This window comes from Rhamphochromis longiceps, linkage group LG8 (genome assembly GCF_057381845.1).
Source record: "Rhamphochromis longiceps isolate RC_006_pf linkage group LG8, R_longiceps_female_GT1.1, whole genome shotgun sequence".
NCBI classification, from domain to species: domain Eukaryota; kingdom Metazoa; phylum Chordata; class Actinopteri; order Cichliformes; family Cichlidae; genus Rhamphochromis; species Rhamphochromis longiceps.
The window spans coordinates 21,929,930-21,954,800 of NC_140564.1; the positions used below are offsets into that span (position 1 = coordinate 21,929,930).

General features: G+C 39.7%; 1 protein-coding gene across 2 annotated transcripts in view; it reads left to right on the forward strand.

Moving 5' to 3' along the window:
- The window catches only part of ccdc186 (coiled-coil domain-containing protein 186), a 25,046-nt gene extending 1,458 nt beyond the window's left edge, over window positions 1-23,588 (forward strand). The window contains exons 2-16 of one of the 2 annotated variants that reach the window (XM_085416452.1): window positions 134-1,124; window positions 1,445-1,571; window positions 3,074-3,202; window positions 5,361-5,573; window positions 5,930-6,049; window positions 6,755-6,859; window positions 7,509-7,607; window positions 10,591-10,677; window positions 10,762-10,904; window positions 11,585-11,840; window positions 12,257-12,446; window positions 13,962-14,060; window positions 14,297-14,525; window positions 19,727-19,946; window positions 22,509-23,588. In XM_085416452.1, coding sequence (XP_085272578.1) covers window positions 187-1,124; window positions 1,445-1,571; window positions 3,074-3,202; window positions 5,361-5,573; window positions 5,930-6,049; window positions 6,755-6,859; window positions 7,509-7,607; window positions 10,591-10,677; window positions 10,762-10,904; window positions 11,585-11,840; window positions 12,257-12,446; window positions 13,962-14,060; window positions 14,297-14,525; window positions 19,727-19,946; window positions 22,509-22,592 — 3,039 coding nt within the window. In that variant the 5' untranslated portion in view covers window positions 134-186 and the 3' untranslated portion in view covers window positions 22,593-23,588. The remainder of the gene's footprint in view (window positions 1-133; window positions 1,125-1,444; window positions 1,572-3,073; window positions 3,203-5,360; window positions 5,574-5,929; window positions 6,050-6,754; window positions 6,860-7,508; window positions 7,608-10,590; window positions 10,678-10,761; window positions 10,905-11,584; window positions 11,841-12,256; window positions 12,447-13,961; window positions 14,061-14,296; window positions 14,526-19,726; window positions 19,947-22,508) is intronic. The other variant, XM_085416453.1, reaches the window with a different exon arrangement.
- Window positions 23,589-24,871: the final 1,283 nt, after the last annotated feature.

The window sequence follows — 24,871 nt, forward strand, 5'->3', positions numbered from 1 at the left end:
CAGGTGCTGTATCTGTGACTTAAAGGAATTTCAGGTTGTTCACGGAAAAACTGCTGTGTTGGTGTGAATAAAACAAATAAATAGTTTAGGTCTGCTTCCATTCAGTCTTTTTTTTTTTCTCTCTGTCACACAGATTTGAGTCAGAGGAGGACCTGGGTACACCTCAGTCCTGCTTCAGATACATAAATGATGGAAGGATCAGAGGTTCAGTCCTTGACGACGGCATCACACCAGATGAATCTCCTTAATGTCAACACGTCTAATGCAGACGAGGAGGAAGAAATCTCTCTCAACAGTGCACAGGAGGCGGAAACCTGCAGTCAGGCAAAAGATGAATTGCAGCTTGACGGTGAATCAGTCAAGACTACAGCACTTGCTGAGATGGACACAAAGACGGAACATGAAGCTCAAACATGCAGTCATGAACATCCAGATGTGAAAGAGGAGCCTGTTGATACCAGAACTGTTTTAGTGGAAAGTGGGAAGCCTCCAGAAAGTCCTTCAAATGAGAGTGGTAGCACTTTGGTAGCCCCAGTACCTACTGTGGATGTAGTAGAAAACTCTCCTTCTGTTCTTAAAGGGACAGAAGATACCGTATTGACTTTTGATGCTACCATTCCAAATGGCAATGAACAGCCATCGCTCTTGGTTACAAATTGCCCCACTGAGCCATCACCTGCTGAGGATAGTAGTTCAGCTGAGAGTCCATCATCCTCTTCTGTCCATAGCACTTCCAAAAACTCACCCACAGACTCAACAACAACCTCCGGTATTTCTAATGGACCTTCTACCCCGATCTCTGACACCTTTAGCTCCTCGCTTGCTTCCAGCCCTCAAACCAGTGCCAAAAACCTGTTTCCCTCAAATTCTTCTGCAAGTCCTTATGACACTGATTGCAGCCGAAAGCTTATTTCTCAGATCCAGCGGTCACTGTCACAAGAGTCACTGCTAGATGAGCTTGAGTCTGAGCTCTTGGCTTGTCAGCTGCCGCATGGTGACGATAGAAGTGAGCGGAAAGGGAGCTCACCTGTCAATGGACTCCCCACGGACCAGGAGGGATGCATGGTAGTCTTCGAGAAGTGTGTGCAGTACAAATATGCACAACAGGAGAAGGCTATTCAGAAGTAAGTTGGTATTTTCTACATATTCATATCGCAGGTCATTAGAAAGTGCCATATTTACTGTACTTGACTTTTAAATGGGATCAGTCTACTCATTTAATGTTTTTTTTCTTACTTTGAAAAAGCAGACATAGGAGAATAATTATGTCAAAACCTAAGCATTAATTTTTGTGATGAATACAGAGTATAATCCACAGATTTTTCCTGTCCCGCTATGCCTCTTGGCCTTAATAGCAGCAGTCAAGATTCTTTTAGAGATTCAAAAACTACTTTATATGGGCTTGACCTGAATTGAGATTGTGCGTGCTCTCTTGTTTGTACAGGTTGCTTGAGGAAAACAAGAGACATCAGGAGCTGATCCTGGGTATCTGTTCAGAGAAGGACAAAATGAGAGATGAGCTCAAAAGGAGGACAGAAACAGAAAAGCAGCGCTTTGCCACCATTACAAAGGTTAGTGTGCCCCTATGCTTTCTTATGTTGTTCAGGGTTATATGGAATTCACTGTTTATGATATAAACTCAAGTAATGAGGGGGAAAACTTGGTCAAAGTCAAGCATATTCCAAACTAATAGGCCATATTTATTTGGATGTGTCATCAAGTTTTGTTCTTTTTCCAAGAGACTTATAAAAAATGGTAATGGAAGCACATTAACCAAATGATTTTTCCATCACTGAGAAAATTTTCCACTTCAGTGTTTTTAATCTGATTTCTTGTCAGACATATCAGTATTCAGACATTCATACAAGTACCTTTTGAACCAGATGCAATTTTTTCCTGTTGGATTTGTTGGGTCAAGCTGTGTTCAAAGCACCACACTGGAGTGCTGGCGTATATGTTTTGTAAGGACATGTTTTTGTGGTTTTTACCAAACTTGGCAAAAATGATATTCAGATCAAACCTCACCAAAGTTATCTTGTGGAGTTTTGCTTTTCAGTGGTATGAGTCTGTTAAAAGTCAATTGAAATTGGCAAAGTTGTGAGGTCAGCAATGCTTTGATCTGTCAAATTCAACCTTGGTTTTGGCACTTGTGATGGAATGTGACCCGGTGCATTAAGCAAAATACAAAAACCATGGACACACCTGATGCTTTTAAGTTGCTGGGATGGATATCTGAGCACCTTTCTAGTTAGAGAACAAGGGTACATTCAAGAAAATAATTAGTCTGTTTTGTATTGTTTAAAATGGGAGAAGCAAGCCTGTGTAGTTGTACCCTTCACTGTCACATATCAGTTTGATTAAAAATTGGAGTACAGCTGTGTATAACTGGTAAACAGGCGAGTCAAACAAAACAGCCCGGTGATGTGTACTGATTGCCAACATTCAATGGGCATGAACATCATCATTTGTGTGAATTCTATGCAGTTTTTAATATCCCGCCTTTTTTGTGGTTTCTCCCACCACAAAAGCTTCTTACAAAGCTTACCCACCTAGCTACAACTACAAACATAAAGTGCGTTTCTATTCATCGGGCTCAGTTAAGCATTGCTGTTGCCATGGAAGCAACAATAATTGGTTAATATGTTCTTGGTAACATGGTTTGTTTAAGCACTGCCCTAGCAGACAGACAGGAGTAATTTTATTATTACACGCATCCAGTATATGCCTGGATCATTTTTGTCCAGCAAAAATCCAAAATAATTTCATAATTTTGTTTACTTTTCAGAAATGTAATAAGAAAATAAAGACTGTGCCATAAAACAATCAGATTAAAAGATTATATTTCAGGTAGAAGAGGCTCTCGTCTGTCATTCGTCATTATTTTTTAATGGAGTATTTCCATGTTTACACTACAAGTATCTAGAGGGGTTGAAAGCCCTGACACCGCTGTCTAAATGTAGTTATTCCACATTCTGTCTCAGTTGTCACCCTGCGTAGCAGGTTATCCCAGGTGTGGCCCAGACTTCAAAATTGCCCAACTAGTTGATTACACTGTCTATTCCTGTTTTTGCAGTTGGAGGCGAAGGTGAACGAGCTGCTGAAAGAACTGAAGGAGTCGCGGGATAAACTTGTTCACCAGGAGCAGTCAGCTAAAGCTGCTCTCCAGCAGATGCAGAAGGAGACAGGTTACCGGATTGAACAGGTACAACTGGAACCTATTATTCACCTGCATCCTTGATAATCTGGTAGCACAAATTAGCTTTGCCTCAGTCTTAAAGTTATGTGCACCTCTGCTCTCGTTTCTGTCTTATCAGTAGGCCAGGTTTATCACAGTTTTTACATTTTTTAAAAAATGTTAAAGGGAGGGGGGGAGTATATTATAGTTCCACTGAGTGGTTGGATTGGGGGGGGTCACTATTGTTGAAGTGTAGGTAAAATGGTTTTCTGAGCTTCACAAGATATAACGGTGCACATTCCTGCCACCAATTTTATGAATGCCTGCTGATGGTGTTGGTGTTATTAATGTACTGACAAGAACTAATGTTACAGCATCTTGGCGAGAGATCGCATAGTGAAAAAACTGCATCTCAGACAGCTAATTAAATTCAAACCACAACAAAGCGCTCTGGACTAGTCATTCACATCATTCACAACAGTCAGGGGCTTTTTTTGTATGTACTCTGTTTATAGAAGAAAGGTTCACATTGTGTAATAATGCACCTATTTGCTGAATAGAGTATAGGGGTATCAGGGCAGGATACATGGCAGCACATAAAGCAGTTTTCCCCTTGCTATAGGTTCTAGTTTGAGATATGGCTTTCTAAAATATAAATGTCAATGTCACATTCTCTTCTAAATATTTTTGTGTTAGTCTTTAGATTAAAGTACTTGCTGAAATGGTTAAAATGAAGTCTAACTACAAAAATACTCAGGCTTTTGTATTCTCATTTTCTTTCAAGCTGTTTGCGCAAAACTAGCAGCTGAATGTTCAAGGTCTTTGCACAGCAAACTCTTGTTATTGCAGATTTAATCACTTGTTAAACGAATAGTGCAGGGAAGCACATTTTCATCCAACCATTTGCACACCTGGTTGAAACCATGGAAGGGACTTTTCTCTTGACAGTTTTGTCACACTTTACAATTTTTAATTTCACTGCTCAATGAGCAGTAGGGGTTTGATTTTGCACTTGGTTGTCTCTCTTTAAGCCCTTCTCTTGAATCATTCCTCTCTTGTACTAATAGTGTGTCCCGCTCATAATCAGCTGGAGCCCCCGAGGATCAAAACATTTGGTATTGTTAATCTAAAGACGCTTTGTGCCAAATAAAAGATAATTTCTTTCCTTTGAGTTTCCCCACAGTGGTTGGTGGACCCGTGTGCTTTTGTACAAGAAAGAAGGCGTACACAGCCTTTCTTAAATTTATAATACAATTTTATAAGGTTCTCCTGTGCAAATACACGCCATCCCAAGTACTGTGCAACAAATAAATAAAAGAGTGTAATCAGCTGCCTTTCAGAGGAATCGCCCATTGACAGACTTCTGCTCCATCATAAACCACAGCGGGTGGCAGAAGCCTTTTTCTCCTCTGCAGGATGCATAGCAGCACACAAAGTAGTTTATCCACTTGCTGCTTATTCTTTTCAGAGCAAACCTCCAGCATCCATTATGTTATTTTTCCTCCACACATTATTTTAGATGTTTAACTGTGTTAGCAGAGCCTGTCCTACTATCGTTTCAGCCATACACACATCAGCTGCTTAAATGGCACATATTTATTTATCAAGCTTTCACTGACTGAATGTGTCTTCTTTGGTTCCTTGATACCATTTCCTACCATTTTTAAAAAAAAAAAAAAAAACATTTTGTTTAATTACGTTGATGAATTACTGAATCATTTTAAAAAATACAGTTAAGCCCTTGTTAGTGTAAGAAAAGAAAAATATGGGAATTATAAAAGCCTGGGAGCGTTACTGTCCTTTACTAAATAATAAGCTAATAAATTGCCTTCAATAAGGAGCAGATTTTTATTTTTTTTTTAATATAGCTGGCAAATGGAAAGCTTGTTGGCTCCATTTGTAAAATGCTGACATGCTGACAGATGAACAGTGACAGTCCTGAAATCTACCCCCACTGCATCTGGGGAGGGTGCATGTGTTTCTCCAGCTGTCTGTCACTTGTCCAGGTTATGGAAGGCAAAGTAAGGTAGCTGATAAATCACTGCCTCAGCCATCTGCTGTTGGACAGTTCCAAGAGAAACGTCAGTTGTTTTTGTGATATGTATAAGGACCTAACAATACGAGTATCTCAGTGATCGAAGTGTCAACTGACATCTCCTAATATTAAAAAAATAAAACTCCCCAGGTGAATAAGAAATGTGATGAGGCGAGGCAAGAGAAGGAGACCATGGTGATGAAATACGTGCGGGGTGAGAAAGAGGCCCTCGACCTGAGGCGGGATAAAGAGAGTCTGGAGAAGAAACTGAGAGAAGCCACCAAAGAGGTGGATCGCCAGGCCCTGCGAGGAAACCAGCTGGCTCAGGAGAAAGGGCGGCTGCAGCAGCTGTATGAAGCAAAGGTGACTATTTTATAGTGCCTCTGTTTTATAGAGAGAGTTTTGTATTTATCTATTTGAACTCATTTAAATTCAGCCTAATTTGCCACTAGACATAATAAAAAAATAGACATAGCTTTTGCTTTGAATACACAGTACTTCACAGTGAAAATTAGATCACATAAGCGACCTTATATTAGTTTTTCAGTGAAGCGAGCATTGTGTGGGCGATAGATTTATTCTTCCTACGGTGGTTTGCAGATGTAGGACCCTTTTAGAACTATCAGTGAGAAACAAAAAGCAGGTTTTTTTAATAAAAGAAATGTTGGCTCCCAACCAAATATCTGTTTGCTGATCTGTCCTTTGAACTGCGTTCTTAGGAAGGGGAGGTTGGCAGGTTGACTCGAGATGTGGACAAACTAAAGGAGGAGATCAACTCCCATCTCATCAAGGTCAAATGGGCCCAGAACAAGTTAAAGAGTGAGGCAGATGCGCACAAGGTAATGTAACTTTTGTGTTTATTTTTTGTTATTTTATTAAAATTTAATAGTCAATGAAGGTAAAAAAGGAGGTGTACAAGGTTAATTTGACCTCTGTTGCATATATTATCCTCAGGATTTCGATGATATTATAGAGTGAGCATGTGCACCTCAGCATGCTAGAGCCAAATTTTATTCAAAAATTAAAATGACACATTTACATGACTACATGCAGCTCCAGTTTTCAGAGTATGCCTTACCCATATTATTAAAACAGCATTCCTCTTCTGGTTAATGTTAATTTCCTTTTGTTTAAAGACCGGTTGTTTGTCAAAGACTTACGCCAGCATACAAATTACATCTCCTTCAGTCATTTTTGTCTGCAGACACGGCATAAAAAAACATAATTAGAGGCGTCTTGTGAGTCACAGGCAAAATGAAATGGGGTGAAAATGGTACAGTAATGGACCTGCAAGAAAATCATCATTAACATCATAGCTGTTTTTGAGATCGTCTTATTACAAACTAATGGTTTTATTTTTGAAGTGACTCCAAGCAAATATGAGGCTATAAACAGAGGGGAAATGGTAAAAAAAAAAAAAAAGTCGGTGGTTCCTGAAGGTCGCAGCTGTTGAGCCACTTTTCTGTGTGGTTGACAGGTATCTGTGCATCTTAAAATTGTGCTTTAGTGCTATAGTACAAAAGCATATTTGTGTTTATTTGCAGGAAACTAAAGACAAACTGAGAGAGACCACGTCCAAGTTGGCCCAGGCGAAGGAAGAGACTGAGCAGATCCGCAAGAACTGCCAGGACATGATTCGAACATACCAGGTTTGTGATATTTAACACAGGAAAATAACAGATTGCTCAAGACCATGGAAGAAGTAGATTTTCCCAGAATCAGTCTGAATAAGTGTTTATTTGTGCATGATTTGTATCTGTCACTGCAATCAGTTGGCTTACTTTTGAATAAATGGCCTAACCCAACACAAAAGTTGATCTTTAACTATAACATGCTATTACGCGTGCAGACAAAGACTGCATGACGCTATTGCCGCGGCATTGTTCTTTTCATAGAATTTAAAAATATGCTATTCAGTAACAACTGAACTAGAGCACGACCGATTCTGCTTCAAGAGAAAAGCATTTTTCATTTGTACCTTGTGATGGTAGCAAAGAGCTGTGCTAGTCTCTGTCTCTGTGGTAGAAAGATTATTACCTTTTTTTTAAATCGCAGACAACAGTGTCAGCATATCACAAAGTAAGACTTAAAAATAAAACAATATGACATAAACCACAAATGGAAAATCATTACTGGCAGTTATTCCCTGTTATTTGTGTCTATAAAAATATTTTCCTTCAACTGAGACCCCTCTTTTTTATTCTTTTTTTTTTTTTTAAGGCTGTCTTTTTACACTGTATTTGACTTTTCTCTTGCCCTGTTTGTTTTTTAAAATCTTCACTGTCTACTCTCTTTCAGGAATCAGAGGAACTCAGGTCCAATGAGCTTGATGCTAAACTTAGGGAGACGAAAGGAGAGCTGGAGAAACACAAGCAGGAACAAACAGACCAGTTAGAGGTGAAACTAAATACGCATACACAACACATTCTCAGAGATGTGTACCCAATCCTATCATCCACTTTGCCCTCCTAAGGCAAAACATAGCATCTGCATGTCAAGTTCAGTTTACTACATTGCATTATAGCATTAGGATTTTCACTGAATAAGCAGTAGATTTGTTAGATTGTGTTAACAAGAGTTGAAAACTGAAAAATTGGGGAAAATGTAATAATAACACAAAAAAGAGAATTATAACGTAGAGAATAAAAAAAAATAAAAAAAAACCCTCCCCATTTTATTGAAGATTAACTTGTTAAACTAGGTTGCTAGAAGGAGCCTTTGACACTGACAAAAAACAACAGGAACTTTAAATAAATTGGTTACGTTTGTGCACTTAGTTGATAATGAGGTTAAACTGCATAAAACTAAAGATTTGTAACTTGTGTTGCTTTCTTTAATCCTAAAAGTTGGATGTCTGAGCTGGGAGAGACGTCATCCTGAGTTTATGTTTTGCAGTTATACTGCTTTTTCACACTGCTGCAATCTTGGATTATGAAGTTGGGATTGGTGGGGCTTCTTTGACTTTCCAAGTGAGAAATCTAGCTCTGCTTTTTGTGAGGATGCACTGATTTTTATCGTGTAGAGATCCCCATATTCACTCCTGGACAACGATTGATGCAAAACGGCAAAAACAATAGTTAGTGGGTGACATAACTGTTTGATGAATGAAGGTTTACTTTTACTTGTGAACTCAATTTCGATTTTTATCTGTGTGACGAGGCACCAGAAGACAAAACAAACAATAATTCAAAATTGCACATACGCTGTGATTCGCCAAGCCATTATTCAGCCTTTTATTGATTGTCGATGCCAGCTCTTCTAGTAAAAATGTTTTTGGCCTGTTTTTCTCAGTTTGAGAGATGTAATTGCCTTAACTTGGACGAGATAACAAACTGGCATTCGCGCTCCCCGAGCAGACATGCCTTACACGCAGGCACAAACGTGGACTCAATCCAAACACAATGGCCTGTTTTTTGCTGCTTCCCGCTCTAAAGGGAAATGCACTTTAAAAATAAATGGCCTAGAAATAATCAATATGAAGCTGTGCATTTCAACAACAACTCAGGATACATCACACATCTCCTGTTTTCATTCCACAGCCTGTTTTGTTTTTCTAGAAAGTCCTTAAAATGTCTGTGTTTAAATGAGATGGTCTTAGATTTACATTTTGATGGATTTAAGGTGGCAGATGTTTTTTACATTGTTTTGTTTTCTTCAGGGGTCTGAAATTTGATCATAAAGAGATTCATCCAGTTAGGTATTATGTCAGAGATTTTATTCTTCCCAGTAACTGGAGAGTACATTGCAGGGCCATCACTGATACTGTGTGGAAATAGTTTTTAGGACAGGGTTTATCATGGATGTTGATTTTTGGCAGATGTCACTACTCTGCTGATGAATAAACTGGTCCAAGCCTGTGTTTATTTTAGTATGTGTGTTATGCTCAAGTGATGATGCATCTCAGTCATAAATAATGCAAGTACAAAGTTTCCATTGGTTTTTGGCTATAAAATTAGATTGGAAGGGATAAATGTAAGAATCAACAGTAGAAAATTTACCAGCATCTCCATTACTGCCATGTTGTCGTGGTTACCACAGACTACTAATAGCTTCTGGGAAAAGTTGACTTTCAGTAGCACTGGTAATGGCTTTGTTAAAAAGATGGTCATTGCTTTCACATGCTTAATTAATGCATAAATAAAGCAACTTTAATGAACAGATTACTATAACACACACAGGTTGCCCAGGAAGGCTTCTGCATTAAAAATTCTGCAACTGTATGATTTTCTTTTTTGACCGATAGTTGCATTGCTTTGTAAAACCACTGAACTTAAGTTGTAATAATTAGTCAGAATTAGCAGAGTTCTGACCAATGTTATTTATAGACAAATATGCTGGCTAGTATTTCAACATCACTGAATCACAGAGTTTCCTATTTTGAGTATAGTGTGGAAGTGAAAGCAGGTGTGGCCCCAACTGCATGTTTCATTTGCAAGTCAAACGACCAGTCCTGGTGAAAAATGACTCCATAGTCGTCTCAGTAGTACTGGAGGGCAGGGTATTGTTATGCACTGATTAGATTTCAGAGGTTTTTGGGGCCAAATAATAGGTTTTCTAAATATAAAGCATGAGTAACAAGGGTCTGGTGACATTAGGGTAAACAGTAATTGGAGACTGGCAGGGCCAGAATTATTGCAACTTGTGATCTTGTTGACTTTGGCAGGTCTATGACCACTCGCATTCAGTTGCCATCTTCAGAGTGACAAAACGGCAATAAGATGGAGTCTGTTTGGTATCAACCTGAGGTTGAATGTAGTCTGTAATTAATCAGCAAATGTTGCAAATCTGTCTTCTGTAAAACTGTTGCAGTCTGTATGCACAGAAATTCACATTAAATCCAGCTCTGAAAAGAGCTGAAAAAAAAAATTCAGAAATTTCTCCACAAATAGTGACATTGTTGCTGCAGGATGCAACACGATATGGCACTCAGCAACCTTGCTTTTATGTAGGAAGATGACCAGAATACAAGCAAATGTAACCAGCCAGTTATTTGCAGTCGGGGTGTACCAAATAGGTGCTGCAGAGGATTTCTGCTCATTATTGTATGCGTTTTTAAATTAGACTGCAATTATTTGCAACTGGATGGCTACATACATAAACTGGCTATCATGGTAATCATCTGCATAGCAGAATAATATTGCTTTAGAGAAGTTTTTATAATTGTTTTTTTTTTTTTCTTTAAGTATTGGTCCCAGGACAGAACCCTGTGGAACTCCATAATCAACTTTTGTGTATGTGAGTTACCAGACTGAACAAAAAGAGAGGAAAATTTGTTGGGTATTCTTTTGATAGCTTATTTTAAGAGCTTATTTTTACAGAAGCAATGCAAAACACAAAACAGTGGTTGCATATCTAATGGACAATCTACTGCATCTGGCAGCTACACCGGGTGAAAGCCAAAGAGCTGGAAGACCTGAAGAGGAGCTATAAAGAGGCCATGGATGAGCTTGATACGCTACGCACAAAGGTTTGTTCGACATACAGGTGTTTAAACATTGGCACACAGGATATCTCCAGGTCTTCACTGCAAGAAAGTTGTGTTATTCTTTAGTTAAAGTGTCTGGAGGATGAGCGTCCACGGTGGGAGGATGAGCTGACCAAGTACAGGGAGATCATCAACCGGCAAAAAACGGAGATTGGCCGCCAGAGAGAAAAGCTCGAAGAGGTGACTGCACTTCAGGAGCAGCATCAATGGTACAGCCACACACTCACCCATATAGGAAGTGTGATGGGACACCACCGCACACTGAACAGAGCAGTTTTGCATATGTGGCATCTGACAGAAATAAATAAAAGATAGCACATTTACATAGTAACAAATATTGAAGCACCATCAACTAAAGGGCCTAACTATACTTAATGCACAAAAAAGTGACATTTGTTATTTCACTATGAGCAAGCATGTTTAGTATAAGTTTTTGTTTTGTTTTTTTTGTTTTTGTTTTGCTTTGGACCTGTATTACCATGCTGACATGACAGTTTTTTATAGAAATGTACAGTTTGTAATATACTACCTGTTCTTCTTTTTTTCTCACTCAACTGCTTCATCAGAGCATTTAAAGATAGAGCAGAGACAGATATAGCATAGAGGGCAGGAAAGGGACTCTGGTCCCTGTGTGGGTGTGTGACTGTGATGGCCATGTGAAGATGATTTAATAGAAAGAAGGGATAGTCACAGTAGAGAAAACTGAAACATTTTTATATTTGTGCAAAAGAAAAGGCTTACCTAAATAAGCAATGCAATCCATGTACATTTAATTATATTGAACAGTTAAAATGTTTAGCTTGCCATTATTATTATTATTATTATTTTTTTAGTCATTGAGCCCATTTAAAGCCCATTTAATGATTTATTTATTGTTTTCTGGATGTAGCGATGAACAGGAAATCAAATCACTTCGTGATGAAGTGGATGGCCTGACCAATCAAATGGCTGACCTGCACCGTGATGTACAAGGCAGCAGAGAGCGTGAAGCTGAGTTACTGGGCTTCACTGAGAAGTTGAGCAGCAAGAACGCTCAGCTTCAGTCGGAGAGCAACGCACTACAGTCTCAGCTGGACCAGCTAACTAACAACTTCACCGAGCTTCAAGGAAAGCTGGAGGAGACCAACAGGCTGCTGGAAGACAAGGTTGGCGTACTCTGAATGCACTATCTGATACAATGCATTTGTTGATGAGATGAAAGATAAAAATGATACTAAACTCATTTTTGTCTTTGTTTTTCTTCTTTTTTGAAGTTGTTATCAAATTGTTTTGGTTTCAGCGTCTGCTCACGTTTCCTGGTTTGATTAAAGAAAGATTGAAATACATTTTCTAATCAAATGTTTGAATCATTTTGTAGAAGCAGAACTGAGAAAACATACAGTGGATCACTGTGTTGTTATAAGTAATGACATTTTCCTGCTCAAAATTCAGGAGAAAGCCTTAAAATATCTTTTTAATTTTGTTTTTAAAGCAAGCAGCCATTCCAATATATATTACTACTATATAATTGGTGTTATTACATCATTAGTCTTTTTTTTTTCTTACACCATTAATCCTGCAGTCACAGCAACTGAAACAGGAAGAGGCGCTAAGACGACAAGAGGTGCAGAGTCTGCAGGAGGAGCGGGCAGCACTGCAGACGGAGGTGGCCCAACTGAAAACCAGAGTAGAAGAGCTGAGGGATGAGCTGGTGACTCAGAAAAGGAAGCAAGCTGCTAATATCAAAGACCTCACAAAACAGCTAACACAAGGTCAGATACCCTAATGTATTTATGCATCTCTTGTTTTTGTATAGAAAGTCTAGAATAATAATAAAGGTTGGTTTGAAAAGGCAGATGATTTCTCAAACATCTATCATGGAAAATGGCAGCGTCTCGGTTGTTTAGTGCTTTACACATTTTCCTAACAAGTTAAAAATCCCGAGTTCCATCTAAGGAGAAGACCGGTCTCAAAGAGATCTGTGCAAATCAAACATGTGCAGACACCCACTGTGACAAACCCTTTGCTAACTGTCATGAAACAACAGAATAACTGTAATATAGAGAATTGTATCATTTCATTGAATTATCAACCCTTCAATAGTTTTGTCATTCATATATATAAAGTACTGCAGAAAAGTCTTGATTCACCTCATTTTTCTTTAGATTTAGCTTCCAGGGAGCCAGCTTCTCGTCATTTTTTTTAAAGTAGTCTTAAGCAATAGTTCTCCAGGCTTATCGAAGGGCTTTCATAGTTCTTTTTGGACATTTGCTGTGACATTTTGCTCATGTTCTTATTTTTTGGTTCCAAAGATAACACCAGCAAGGAGATTCCCAAAGAGCTATTAGGTGAAATATTGGCATATCTCAGAATGGTGTGCAGTGTGTGCTTTAAAAAATTTGAGGATAAAAGAAGAAGTGCAAGGCCTGAAAAATTATCTCCATCAGATAAACATTATTTGAAAGTCATATCCTTAAGAATTGGGGAAAAAAGCCAGCAAAAACCTGACACATGTATCTGGCCCGTCTTCTGATTCTGAAATCGCCATCTATGTATGAAGGACTTCAGGAGACAATGAGTGTCTACAGCCTACAGTGAAGGCTCTGTCATGATTTGGGAATAGTGGTGTTGGAGATCTTGTCAAAACTGGTGGAATCATGAATACAGAAAACCTTCAAGAGATTCTCAACACAATACCATCTGGAAATCAACATGACAATGATCGCAAAAATAGTGTCAGGGCAATTAAAGTATACCTGGATAAGAAAACAAAGAGGAACACTATCACAGAGTCACATAACGAGGAGAATCTGCAAAGTGATTGATGAGTGTACAGGTGGATCCCTGCTGTGGTTATACCTAACAGGGTGAGCCAGCTTCCCTCGCCTCTTCTCTGGGAGCAAAGAAAAACCTTAGAGCTGAAAGTTCAGCACTTTTATGTTCTGTGATCAATCCTTTCACTTTCAGCTGTCTTGTAGGCTAGAGAGGACATTTTTCTTGGCAGAAACAGTAATTTTTCATCAGTGTAGCAGTTACACTTAATCAGCATAGTCATTTCAAGCCTTTGTTCAACCTTGGAAGGTTTGCTGAGCCTGCAGGGTTCTTCAAAAGCAACCTGTGTCATGTTTATTCAGGTTGAATCCTTCCGAGAGTTCAGCTGAGCTGTGATGCTCATTTTCATAATATTTAATTGTCAGTGATGTTGATTTTCACAAAGTGTCTGTGACAATGACATCTTGGTATTAGTCACTTTTTGACAGTTAACAAATCTTTCTTTTTCTCTAAAGCCCGAAAAAGGCTGGAGCAAGTTGAGAATGGAGGGTGCGAACGGGATGCCAGCAGTATGGGCAGTCGCTCCAGTTCCTCAGGTACTACTCCAAGATTTGGTTAGTATTTAACACCTAAAGTTGTAATTTTTTATTTTTTGCTATTGGGCCTTTCAATGGGATAGATACTACTACTACTTCTTCTTTTTCTTCTTCTAAAAACCCCCCCCAAACATTGTATCTAGTCAATGTTTCATACAGGAAAGCAATATTTCACAGCTTATTCTTACATGATCAAAGCCACATCAGTGAAAATTGTTCATTGGTGATGTGTGTCTATCCCCTTGATGCTCCAGGTTCTTTGAATGCACGTCATGGCGGCAGCAGTGGCGTTGAAGAGCGGTCACCAGAGAGCCAGTCGGGCCCTTCGGTGGTGGTTGTGGACAGTTTCCCAGAGGTTGACAAGGCTGTGCTCGTTGAGCGTATCGTCCGTCTGCAAAAGGCTCTAGCTCGGAAGCAGGAGAAAATCGAATTCATGGAGGACCATATCAAGCAACTGGTGGAAGAGATCCGCAAAAAGACCAAGTGAGTGGGATGGACCAACATAGAGGAAGCAGAAAACGGGAAATGACACAACTTCTTGCATCTCTACCTCTAATGTTTTGGAATCTTTTTGATTGTTGCGTGCTCAAGCAGTACTTATGAATAAAGGTTTGAAATTGACAGCAGTCCCAGTGCAAATGCACAAAAGTCTCAGATACAGTGTTTCAGGCTTTATGGCTTTTATTTAAAAGATAGCAGTAATATTACAGGTTTGAGAAAATGAAACTCTCTGCAAACAACCTCTGCCTTTTAAGAAAACTAACAACTTAAAGTAGGATGTGTAGTCTATGCTACGTATACGTTCAGTTCTTTTTATTCACTTTTTAAACATCGAAACACCCTGACCAATATGACAGCTAAGCTCTGAGCGCTGAACGTATCATATCTCATTTCATAACTTGGTTCGACACAGATTTTCCAAATGATGAAAGGATGCTTCAGCTGACCTTGACCCCCATACAGACAGTTTACGGTGCTCTGCTTCCTTCTTTGTCTCACCCTCTAATCTTTTGATCCTAACCCATGAAGGCACTGACTCATTCATGACAAACTTCGCTGAAATCTATTTATAGTCTGAGCCATACATGGAGCCGCATGTGTATGACTGCTTAATGATGCTCCATCCATATTCATCTCCATCACCTGCAATGAAAAAGCCAGTGTAAAGGACATTTGGACGATATTAATCTCATCGCATTGTTGCGTATTCTACATTTAAGGCCTCGCAGTCCATCGTGTGCTATACTGGTATACTAGGATAAAATGATCAATGAATATATGTTTATTAAATCTATATATTTGTTTTTGATATGATATAAAGCTAAAAAAATAGGATATTTAAAAAGTCAGAAGGTCTCAAAGCTGAAAGGTAAATAACTGAAGTCCTATAGTTCAGCTGTACAGTTTGCTAAAGTTCTGCTTCAGTTTTTTTTCTTTTCATCCATCCTACTTGATTCTACTTGGATCATCTCTGCTTTCCCACTTCTCATTTGTTTCCCAGCCATAAACTCGGATTAAATCCATTAGCCTCAACCTACATTTAAGAGTTAAAATTGAGGACGAATCCCACGGTTGCGAAGCTAAATTTAGCTGTGTAAAATCTCTGCTAAGCACGGGGCCGGGTGTGGGAGGGTTACACTACTCAGAGCAGGGATGTAAATTTGTCCTTTTTGCCTTTCTGTCCCTATCCCTCCAGGACAGCCCGGTGAACACTGACAAGATAGCTGTAAGGCCGAAGCAGGTGATGAATAAAGAGACTGATACATAGCGGCTAAATCTTAAAGGGTTTCAGATAAAGGAGAGTTGGTGGCTAATCTTCGATACCACATCCATGACACTTGTCATAATCATAGCAGTGTTTTTCATCTTTAAGCTCACTTTTGAAAGTGGGAGGAGCCTTTCTGGGTGCCACTGGTCAGGGCTGGACAATACGTTTTACATTTAAAATCTATTCAAAGTAGATATTTGATAGTGATACGGTTTATTGTTGCAATCTAAAACCCTTTTTTCTTTAAAGCTGCATCAGTGCAGTCCACTGCAGTCCCAGTGGCCCCACTAGCTCACAAATACACCTGCAACACAGAGAGAGACACAGTGCCCCATTTGAACAGTTTGAGCCCTAAACCTTTCTTATAATTATCCCATGAAGGAATATGCAGTGGGGTCTGACTTGAGTGAGTTTTCACAAAGTCCAGTAAAGTGTTCAGGTGTCTAACAAGGATACTCATCGCCTAAAATAAATGGTGTTTTTCCAGCCTGGCGAACTCACGTGATGCAGTCGATCTTCTGTTTTGTTCTGCTCAGAAAAATCAGGTCTGAGCATCGTCTTAAGCTGCCCATTCTCTCGATATTGGCTAAAGTTCAGTTGTGAAATCTTCTTATGGCTTTAATGCAGGATCATATTTGGTCCATATTGCTTAGTCTTACAGTACCGTTGGTCTATTTTCTTTAGCAACTGTAGCTGTAGATCAATGGTATTGTAGTATTTTGTTTTTCTAAGCCAGACAGAACAAGATTCTGCAGAAACCATATTGTAATGACTGAAACCTGCGGCTACAGTTAAAAAGCTGTAGCATTGCTACAATATAATAGTCTTGCAGGAGCAAAGAATAATTGCAAAACCAGAAATGGTCCCTCCCACTTAGCAATTTTATCGCTACCTGGTGATTTGTAGATGTATTTTCACTCATCACGCAGCCTTGCATTATGTTCCCGGAGTGGCTTGTTGATGTAATGTGTGTAGGAAGTCAAAGACGGGTCAGTGTATAGAGTACAGTATATGTGATTGGAAGTAAATGAGCTAAAACGAGCAGAATTAGCAGCAGCATCCTTCAAGGGCAGTGATGTCTTTCCCTCAACTGCCACACCTGGTTATTATGGCTATTAGGTCTAAATTGGCTGTTCATGTGACTTGAATTAAAATGATACTGTTGAAGACCAGATGGGAACAAAGCAGGCGGAGGCCTTCTGCTCAGGAGGTGTTGATACCTATTTATCTGGAGAGCACTCTTTTCACTCCACTAAGGCTGCGATCAATGATAACTGTAAATCAGAGGAATACAGGCTCTGTTGCAGGCTATTGTGGGCCCACACTGGTGAATGGGTTAAGTATGCATAATGGGACGCATCACTTCAGGGATATCTGTCTCATTGCCAGTCAGGGTCATATCTTAAAGTATTTTTGCTGTTGTCATGATGTTGTCCCTTCATATTTTCTGGATGAAGGATTGTGTTATGGTTTATTGAGATCTCATCACATGCATTTGCATTTACTGAGCAGGTGTACTTGTTGTTGTACAAAATGAAGCTGATTACTTCCTGCTTATAGCCTCCATGTTCTGAATACAGACCACAATATTTTTTTTTTTTGTCCGCTTTCTTTCTTCCGACCTTTGAAGTCCAAAGTTTGTAATCTTAAGAACTGTGGTTTCTTAATTGAGCTGTTGTGCCACCCTCACGCTATGCATGCATGACTCGCTGCCCCTCTTTTTTAGAAGGAAAAAAAATCCCTTTGAGTCTTAGATTCAAAATAATAAGTCATTGTCATTCTAAATTTCTGATCTCTTCCCCCTGCCGACCTGTGCATGCCATTGAGCACATCATGTAGCCACATCTTTAATTTCTGTCACTTTTTTTGTTTTTACTAAACACTGTCGTGATGGAACTGGGGTCCTAATATGGACCCTTGCAAGGCTAGTCTAGAGGTAAGTTTAATTTTATGTCTGTGGTAGCCCATGTGTTTTTCTGTGAGTGTGGATGGGGATATTTTCTGGTGGTGGCTCTTTTATGATACTTGCAGAGCTATTATCCATATAATTTTGCACCCATGTACTTATTTGCTTTGCTAGATTAGAATCAATACACCATAGCATAGTTTGAGGTAGATGTTCGCTTTCCTTATGTGTTAGATTTACATTAGCATAAAAAGCACATGCATTATAAAAGAACAGGAGCAGGACCCATCTCTGAGTATGGATGCTTAAAATGCATGTTAAAAACAATCTCTCTTTTCTGTTTATGCAAACATTGAATCTTTTCAGTTCGGGTTGAATTGCTGGTGCTTTTGCATTTTTTACAAATGTAGGCTGCTGCATGCTGATTGGTACCTGCAACTCGATTCACCTATTTTAACATGGGCCGTTAATGCATGTTATATTAATGAAAATATCACAGGCATGTTTCCGACCCTTTTCACCTCTTTCCCAACACATTCACATAAATGCCTCTGCGAACAGGAATAATTAAACAGTGGGCTCTTCTTGAATCACTTAGTCCCCCATGCATGTCTAAATCTAGGTGTTTAACACTGAAAGACACCACTGGAGGTCAGTGTAATTGACTAGAATGGATCCATAGCTTGTTGCAGACTGAAAGATGACTGATCTATAAAGCTCCTCATAGCACAGGATGATGTTTTGTACTCATTTCCATTTATGGTTCTGTGTTAATTCCTACTTTGCATTTTTCATAAATACTTAATGAGTCTTGGTGGCAGTAGTGGTAGTTGTGTTTAATATAGAAATAGAAGCGTTTTAAACACTGTATTCCTATCTAATGAATCTTTTTAAAAATCTCGAGTCTTTCAGCTTTTATTATTTTAAGTGCCCCATACTCTGAGCTCATCTTATAGCTAGCCACCCTGAATTTGAACTACACATTGCTAGTTGATAGTTGAGTACTTTAGGTTTATGGTTGGATCGACAGCGGGTTACAAATATCGATTATAGTACTGGGTTGTTGATCTTTTCTCTAGGACAGTACGCAGCCCTCTTCAGCTATCTGCACTCCTTTATTAAGTGATTGGAAAATGAAAGGATACGGATGCAATTGGAAAAGGCCTGCGCATGTTTCAGTTTTGATGTCTAAAGTCTAACTCAAATATCTTCCCTCATATGACAGCAGACTTTAAAAAAATGCTAACATTTTAATCTCCCTACCATACTTAACCAGCATCTTTCGCTTGAGCTTGCACTTTGCATTATTTTCTCTCTCACTCTCTGTCTTTGGTCACATATTGACGGAGGGGGGGAGTAAGAATGTAGGCGGCAGTAATGAATTGAAATTCAGTGGCGGCTCTCTATGGGTCTGGTCTCCTCTAAATGGAAACACTTGCTCCTCAGTGTTCGCTGGGCTGCGATGGGAAAATTGAACAACAGGAAGTTTAGAGCTGTTAAGTTGATTAATTCTCTTCTTTCCCTCTCTGTGACACAAACATAGCTTAACCTCGACACCATATTGTTACTGTGATGAAAATGTATAATGAACATGAAGATTTATCTCACTTTCTCATACGCGCATGCAGGCATGCCGGTTGATTAATTGAATCCTGGTCGGCCGCTCTTACGCCGCGTTTTCATTACCTTTCCTTCTCTGACAGGCACAATAATATTCTTTCTAACTATGACTGAATGTATCCCGCGTACATGAGTGCAACAGCCCATCCCAGTGGGATTAGTATTCTTGTAATGTCGGCTGAGTTTTTTTTCTTCTTCCTTTTTTGCTGCTGGAAATGGTTTATTGCTCTGCGGGAGCTTGGAGAGCTCCTAACTATGAAATCCCACTTTCTCAATTTTCTTCACTCAGCAGTCTCCAGCCGATGCATTCACTTTATTCCCTTTTACTTTTTTTTTTTTTTTTTTTGAAGCATGTGGTTTGACTCATCTCCTCCCTCTTCATCCCTGCAGAATTATCCAGAGCTATGTGCTGAGAGAGGAGACAGGGGCCCTCTCATCAGAGGCATCTGATATTAACAAGGCCCACCTCAGCCGGCGGGGAGGCATCATGGCTTCGCTTTACACCTCCCACCCGGCAGACAGCGGGCTGACCCTGGACCTGTCGCTGGAGATTAACAGGAAGCTGCAGGCCGTGTTGGAGGACACGCTGCTGAAGAACATTACGCTGAAGGTAAGGCGTACCCCAGCAGGCTTCATCGCACCAGAGTATTCCTCTTGAAATGCAGAACAACTCATTTAAACGCAGTGATGATATTGATGACCAGAGCAGTTTCCTTTTGCAGCCTTAAGTTGCTTTTTAAAAAAAATTTTTTTAAGTATTTTATTTTGTGATTCGAGCGGATAATTAATCAGCCGTGCGAGCGTCACGCTTCACCTTTGGAGCGACGCAGCCTGATGTGACTTCATTATCAAAGCGTGCGGACACTGCAATCACCATTTTAATCCAACAAATCTAAATATAAAAATGTGAGTTGATGTCAAACTGGTGGATTCACAGTTTGACGCATCACAAAACACCGAAAAATTATTCACATCAGCATTTCTAATTCATACAGCTGCCAGCGTAGCATTTCCCCTTCTTCTTCATTTGCACAGATCACGCTCGTGCTTGTAAAGGTGTATTCTGCTGCGTTCGTGTTTTTTATTTTAACGGTTGGAAGATGTTTTTGTGTTTCTAGCGTTTGTGTTCTTGTCGTACATTAATCTCACACCTCTGTAAGCCCTGGAGACTGCAGGATGCCTGGCTCGCTCTGCTTTAGCGCCTCTAGCACAAAGTTTCACACTGAGATATTTGCTATTAAACTTCTATCATCTCGACATCTTACAAATTATTATTGCGTTAAGTTCAGTCAAATTTCTTGTGTATCTCTTATGGCATCTTTTCATTGCGTCGTTGCCTTTGTATTCTGTTTAATGGCAGGAAGCAAACCGCGCCACACAGCCAGTTATTGTCAATAACCGCATGTTGTGAAACCACCATTAAAAATAATGTGATAAAGGGTGAATGTCAGACCACCTTTTCCCTTTCGTTAAGTGGCGTTATGTGATATTTGGATCGCTCTTCGAAGCTTCAAAGCCAGCCACAGCATGCATCGTATTGTCTCTGTGAGATATTTGACAGGCTGACAGTCCTGCGACGAGCAGTTTGTCAGCTTGACATAACTCGAGACGACACGTTGAAAGTCGTAGTCCAATTCAGATCAGAGCCTGCATTATTGATGCTATCGCTGAGCACAGAGACTGTGGCCTACTGTAACTGAGACATGTATTCTTTATTCATAGTTGATTTAAGCCTCATTTAATGGTGTCCATCCTCATTTAGTGTGCTGAACCTTTCGGTCTTTTAATGCACTTAGTAGTTTCTGACTTGTTGATGTCGTATCGATCAATATTCCTTCTCAGGTTTGAAACTTGAGAGGGGATATGACATCATGTAGAGGCTGGATGTGGAAAGTATTTATTTATGTCCCCTTAGTGGACACGATCAGACGTTTTTTTTGTTTTTTTTTTGTAGTTGTTGTTTTTTTTTAAGATTAACCTTGTTAAGACTGGCATTACCCACCCAGCTGGAGTGTGGATGTATTTATCAGAGTGCTGCGTGTTGACCTTGTTGTGTATCTATGTTGATTTGCTCATATTTATTCACATTTCGTCGCTGAACATAAAGCTTACAGCCTCAATTTGATTTTGTGGATGTAACCAGCAGTCACAACCCAAAACAACATTAGCCTGTGATTGTGTGGCGTTTCTCCATTTCACTCTGTTTTGCTCTCCACCGGCTCCTGAGGGAAATCTCTCTCCGTGGCTTCTGAATCCTCCAGAGCCGTCAGTTAGTGCAGCGCCGGGCTTGCAGTGAGTTTTAACAGAGGTCATTTATTTAAATGCTGCTCGCTGTGGATAAAAACAAGACAATTACAGGCAATTTACCGCTGTGTCTGTTTCTGCAGTCAGTGTGCAATGCAGTGCAATGCAAGCAAATGTCGACATAGAAAATGTCAAATGTGTCTAGAATCAGTGTCAAACATGGTGGGCCAGAAAAATAAATAAATCGATAAATAAAATGACAAAAAAATCAATCTGGTGGATTTCACAACAAAAACAACAAAACAAAATATTTCTAGCGTTTCCAACACGCCCACATAAATCCAAGCAAAGTGTCACCACTCTTTCAACATGTATTGTCGCAGCCACTTTGATGTTTATGTGGGAACAAGCTTTCATAAATATTTCCAAATGATGCAGCCAGTCAGCTTCTTATTGGTTTTTTTTGTTTGTTTTTTTACATATTAGAGACTCTCTTCATTAAAAAAGAAAAAACCTGAACAAGACAATAAATTGCAATAAAATGTGGGAGTAATTTCTGGCTTTCAGACTTCTTTCTGCAGATGAAAGATGATTGGCAGCGTGAAGGAAGGAATGACGTAAAAACACTCAATGTTAAAATGACAGTAAAATATTCAGACAAAGCCATATCAAGGCTTCACTTTTACCGAGATGGATGATCCAGGCTTTTCTGATTTTTAAGCCGCCGATGATTGTCCTTCATATTGATGAGATTTGATGGCGGCAATTGGTTTCTGCAGACGGTGTGACTAATGCCCTGCTATTTTCAGAAAACATCAGGAAAATGGACAAGACAGGGGCCGGTTTTTAACAATAGAGTTATAACTAGCACACCGGTCCCTCGTGTGCCGCTTTAATGCTTCATCTTCCCTTTTGTTCTGTTTTTCAGGAGAACCTGCAGACTCTCGGGGCTGAGATCGAAAAGCTCATAAAGCAGCAGAGGGATCCCGAGGACGGCGTGAGGAGGAAGTGACACGACCGCCTCACAGGCCCGAGAACTATTTGAGGACCTCTGTTTGTTTTTGTTTTTTTACACGCATGAAGAATGAGTTGAATGTCTAAGTGCCAGCAGCCTGTTTCGTGAAGAAGCACTCAAACTCTGTTTCTGTCCATTTGGGGAAAAACAAGTTATCTAAACCTACTTGAATGATCTCTATTCCATCCATATTGTAAAACTCCCTCTATTTTTTGCCTCTGACACAACGAATCTTCCTCTGGCTCACCTCTGGATCACCCCCCCCTCCCGAGCCACACCAAGAAGACTCTTAACGCCAGTCGCTTCTAGCTTGAAACGTTTAATTGCCTTGTAAAATAATTGACTTCATTCTGAATGTATAGCAAATTCTACCTGGAGTGTAGCTAAAAGAAAAAACAAGAGGCAAAGATCCTGACATTCTGACACATTAGGCTCCACAGATCTCCATCCATCATACGGTAAATACACTGAGATGATCTCATGGCCAGCATGTTCTCTCTGTCTCCAAGCCAAATGTATTATTGTTATTATTGCTGTTATTTTTTTAAAGACTGCTTCCTCAGCTTGACAGCACGCCACTCCATATTTAAAGGTAAACCTGAAGAAAACAGATCAGCCGTGGCTGGTGCAAGATTGTGAACCAAGGTTCTTCACATCAGCAAGACCTGACCATCTGTGCGACACCGCTGCTAGACTTGAAAGGAAGCAGACTGCTTCAGTTTCCTCCTGGCAGCCATCAGCAAATCCTAGAAGCAGTCCACAACGTATTTTCACTTATTTTCTTTTAGGTTGGGTTAAAACTGAGTTTTATTTTAGTACACGTGATTTCATATCTGTTATTCTTTATCACTCACTTTCCTGTGGATTTCTTTTTTTTTTTTTTTTTTTGCTCTCAGTTTAAATGAATGAATACCTCAAACATTTTAGTCCTTAACCTTAGTGTTTAAACTCAGATTGTAGGCAGTTCATTAGCATCAGTTGGCAGTAGCCCATCTAATCCAGACAAGATGTGTATGTCTCGGCTTTCCGGCGTCATTAGCATTCCTCATATTTTTGGCAGATGCTCAGTGGTTGGAAACTTTTTTAGCACCATGTGTATAATATGATTTGGTAGGAGGTTGGGGGAGAAAAAAGAGACTGAAATGTTTAGGTATTCTTGTCACACTCCTCTTTTTTCTTCTTTTTTTTTTTTTTTTTGTAGCGTCACTGAGTCCATTGAAGTAAATCAAATGTAGATGAATCAAAGGGAGAACAGAAGATCTGTAGCTATAGCTCAGGAAAGCCAACAGAAATATATCCAGGGACAAAGTGCAATGCTGATCCTATTTGTTTTTCTTTTCTTCTCTTTTTTTTTTGTCTTTTTTTTGTGTTTCTGAACGTGACTGTCTGTCTCCATGTGGTCTGTTTATCGCTCATGTCCGTGCAACAAGCACCTGCCCCAGTGTGTGTGTGTGTATTTAAAATGGTGTGTGCATGGCTGCATGTGTGCCTTTTTGTTAACCTCTCGAGCCTCGTTGTGTTTACACCTTGTGTACATGCTTCAGCTGTCGGGGCTTATAGGCTTTAACCGGAGTTTGTTCCACCGAGAGGGAACGTGCGATTTGCATTTAGAGCAGAGTCTGTCAGCCAAACGAAGACGCGCGCGCGCACACACGCACACACACACACACCTGCAGCTCAGCATCCCCGAGCTACACACAATGCTTTTGTCTCTCGCTGACAGCTATTTAAGTAAGAGAGATACACATTCGCAAACACTTTGGATGAAGGGAAGAGAGCAACTCAATTTAACAATGCCAGTCTCTCTTCAGTTGGTTTGATCTGATTGCAGAAGCTGTCACAAAAGATAAGCCTCCATTTCTTTTTCTTTTTTTTTTTCCACAGTCTGAAACGGGCTTTTATGGGTCACGCCAATTCCCCCCCCAATTCACCCTGAGGCTATGTTAAAATGGACCACTATGTTAATAAAGATGAAAGTTTCCAGGATTGAGTGCGCGGAGTCTTTAAAGCCTCTCTATTTCTGCACAGAGGTTTCGGTGTGTTGACTTTTTTATTTCATTCGAACTGACTTCATTGCGACGTGAGCTCAGTATGCAGGCGTGCAGGTAGCAAACCTGGAGTTTGTCTTCATTCTGGGTGTTATTAGCCTTTTTTAGCTGATTTTCAGTGAAGTTGCATTTTTGCAAATTATGCCAAATTTTCATGCATCTTTAATCAAGAAGTAGGTGCTTGCTGCTGAATAAGGTGATTAACAGTCTTGTATTTTGGCAGTTTGC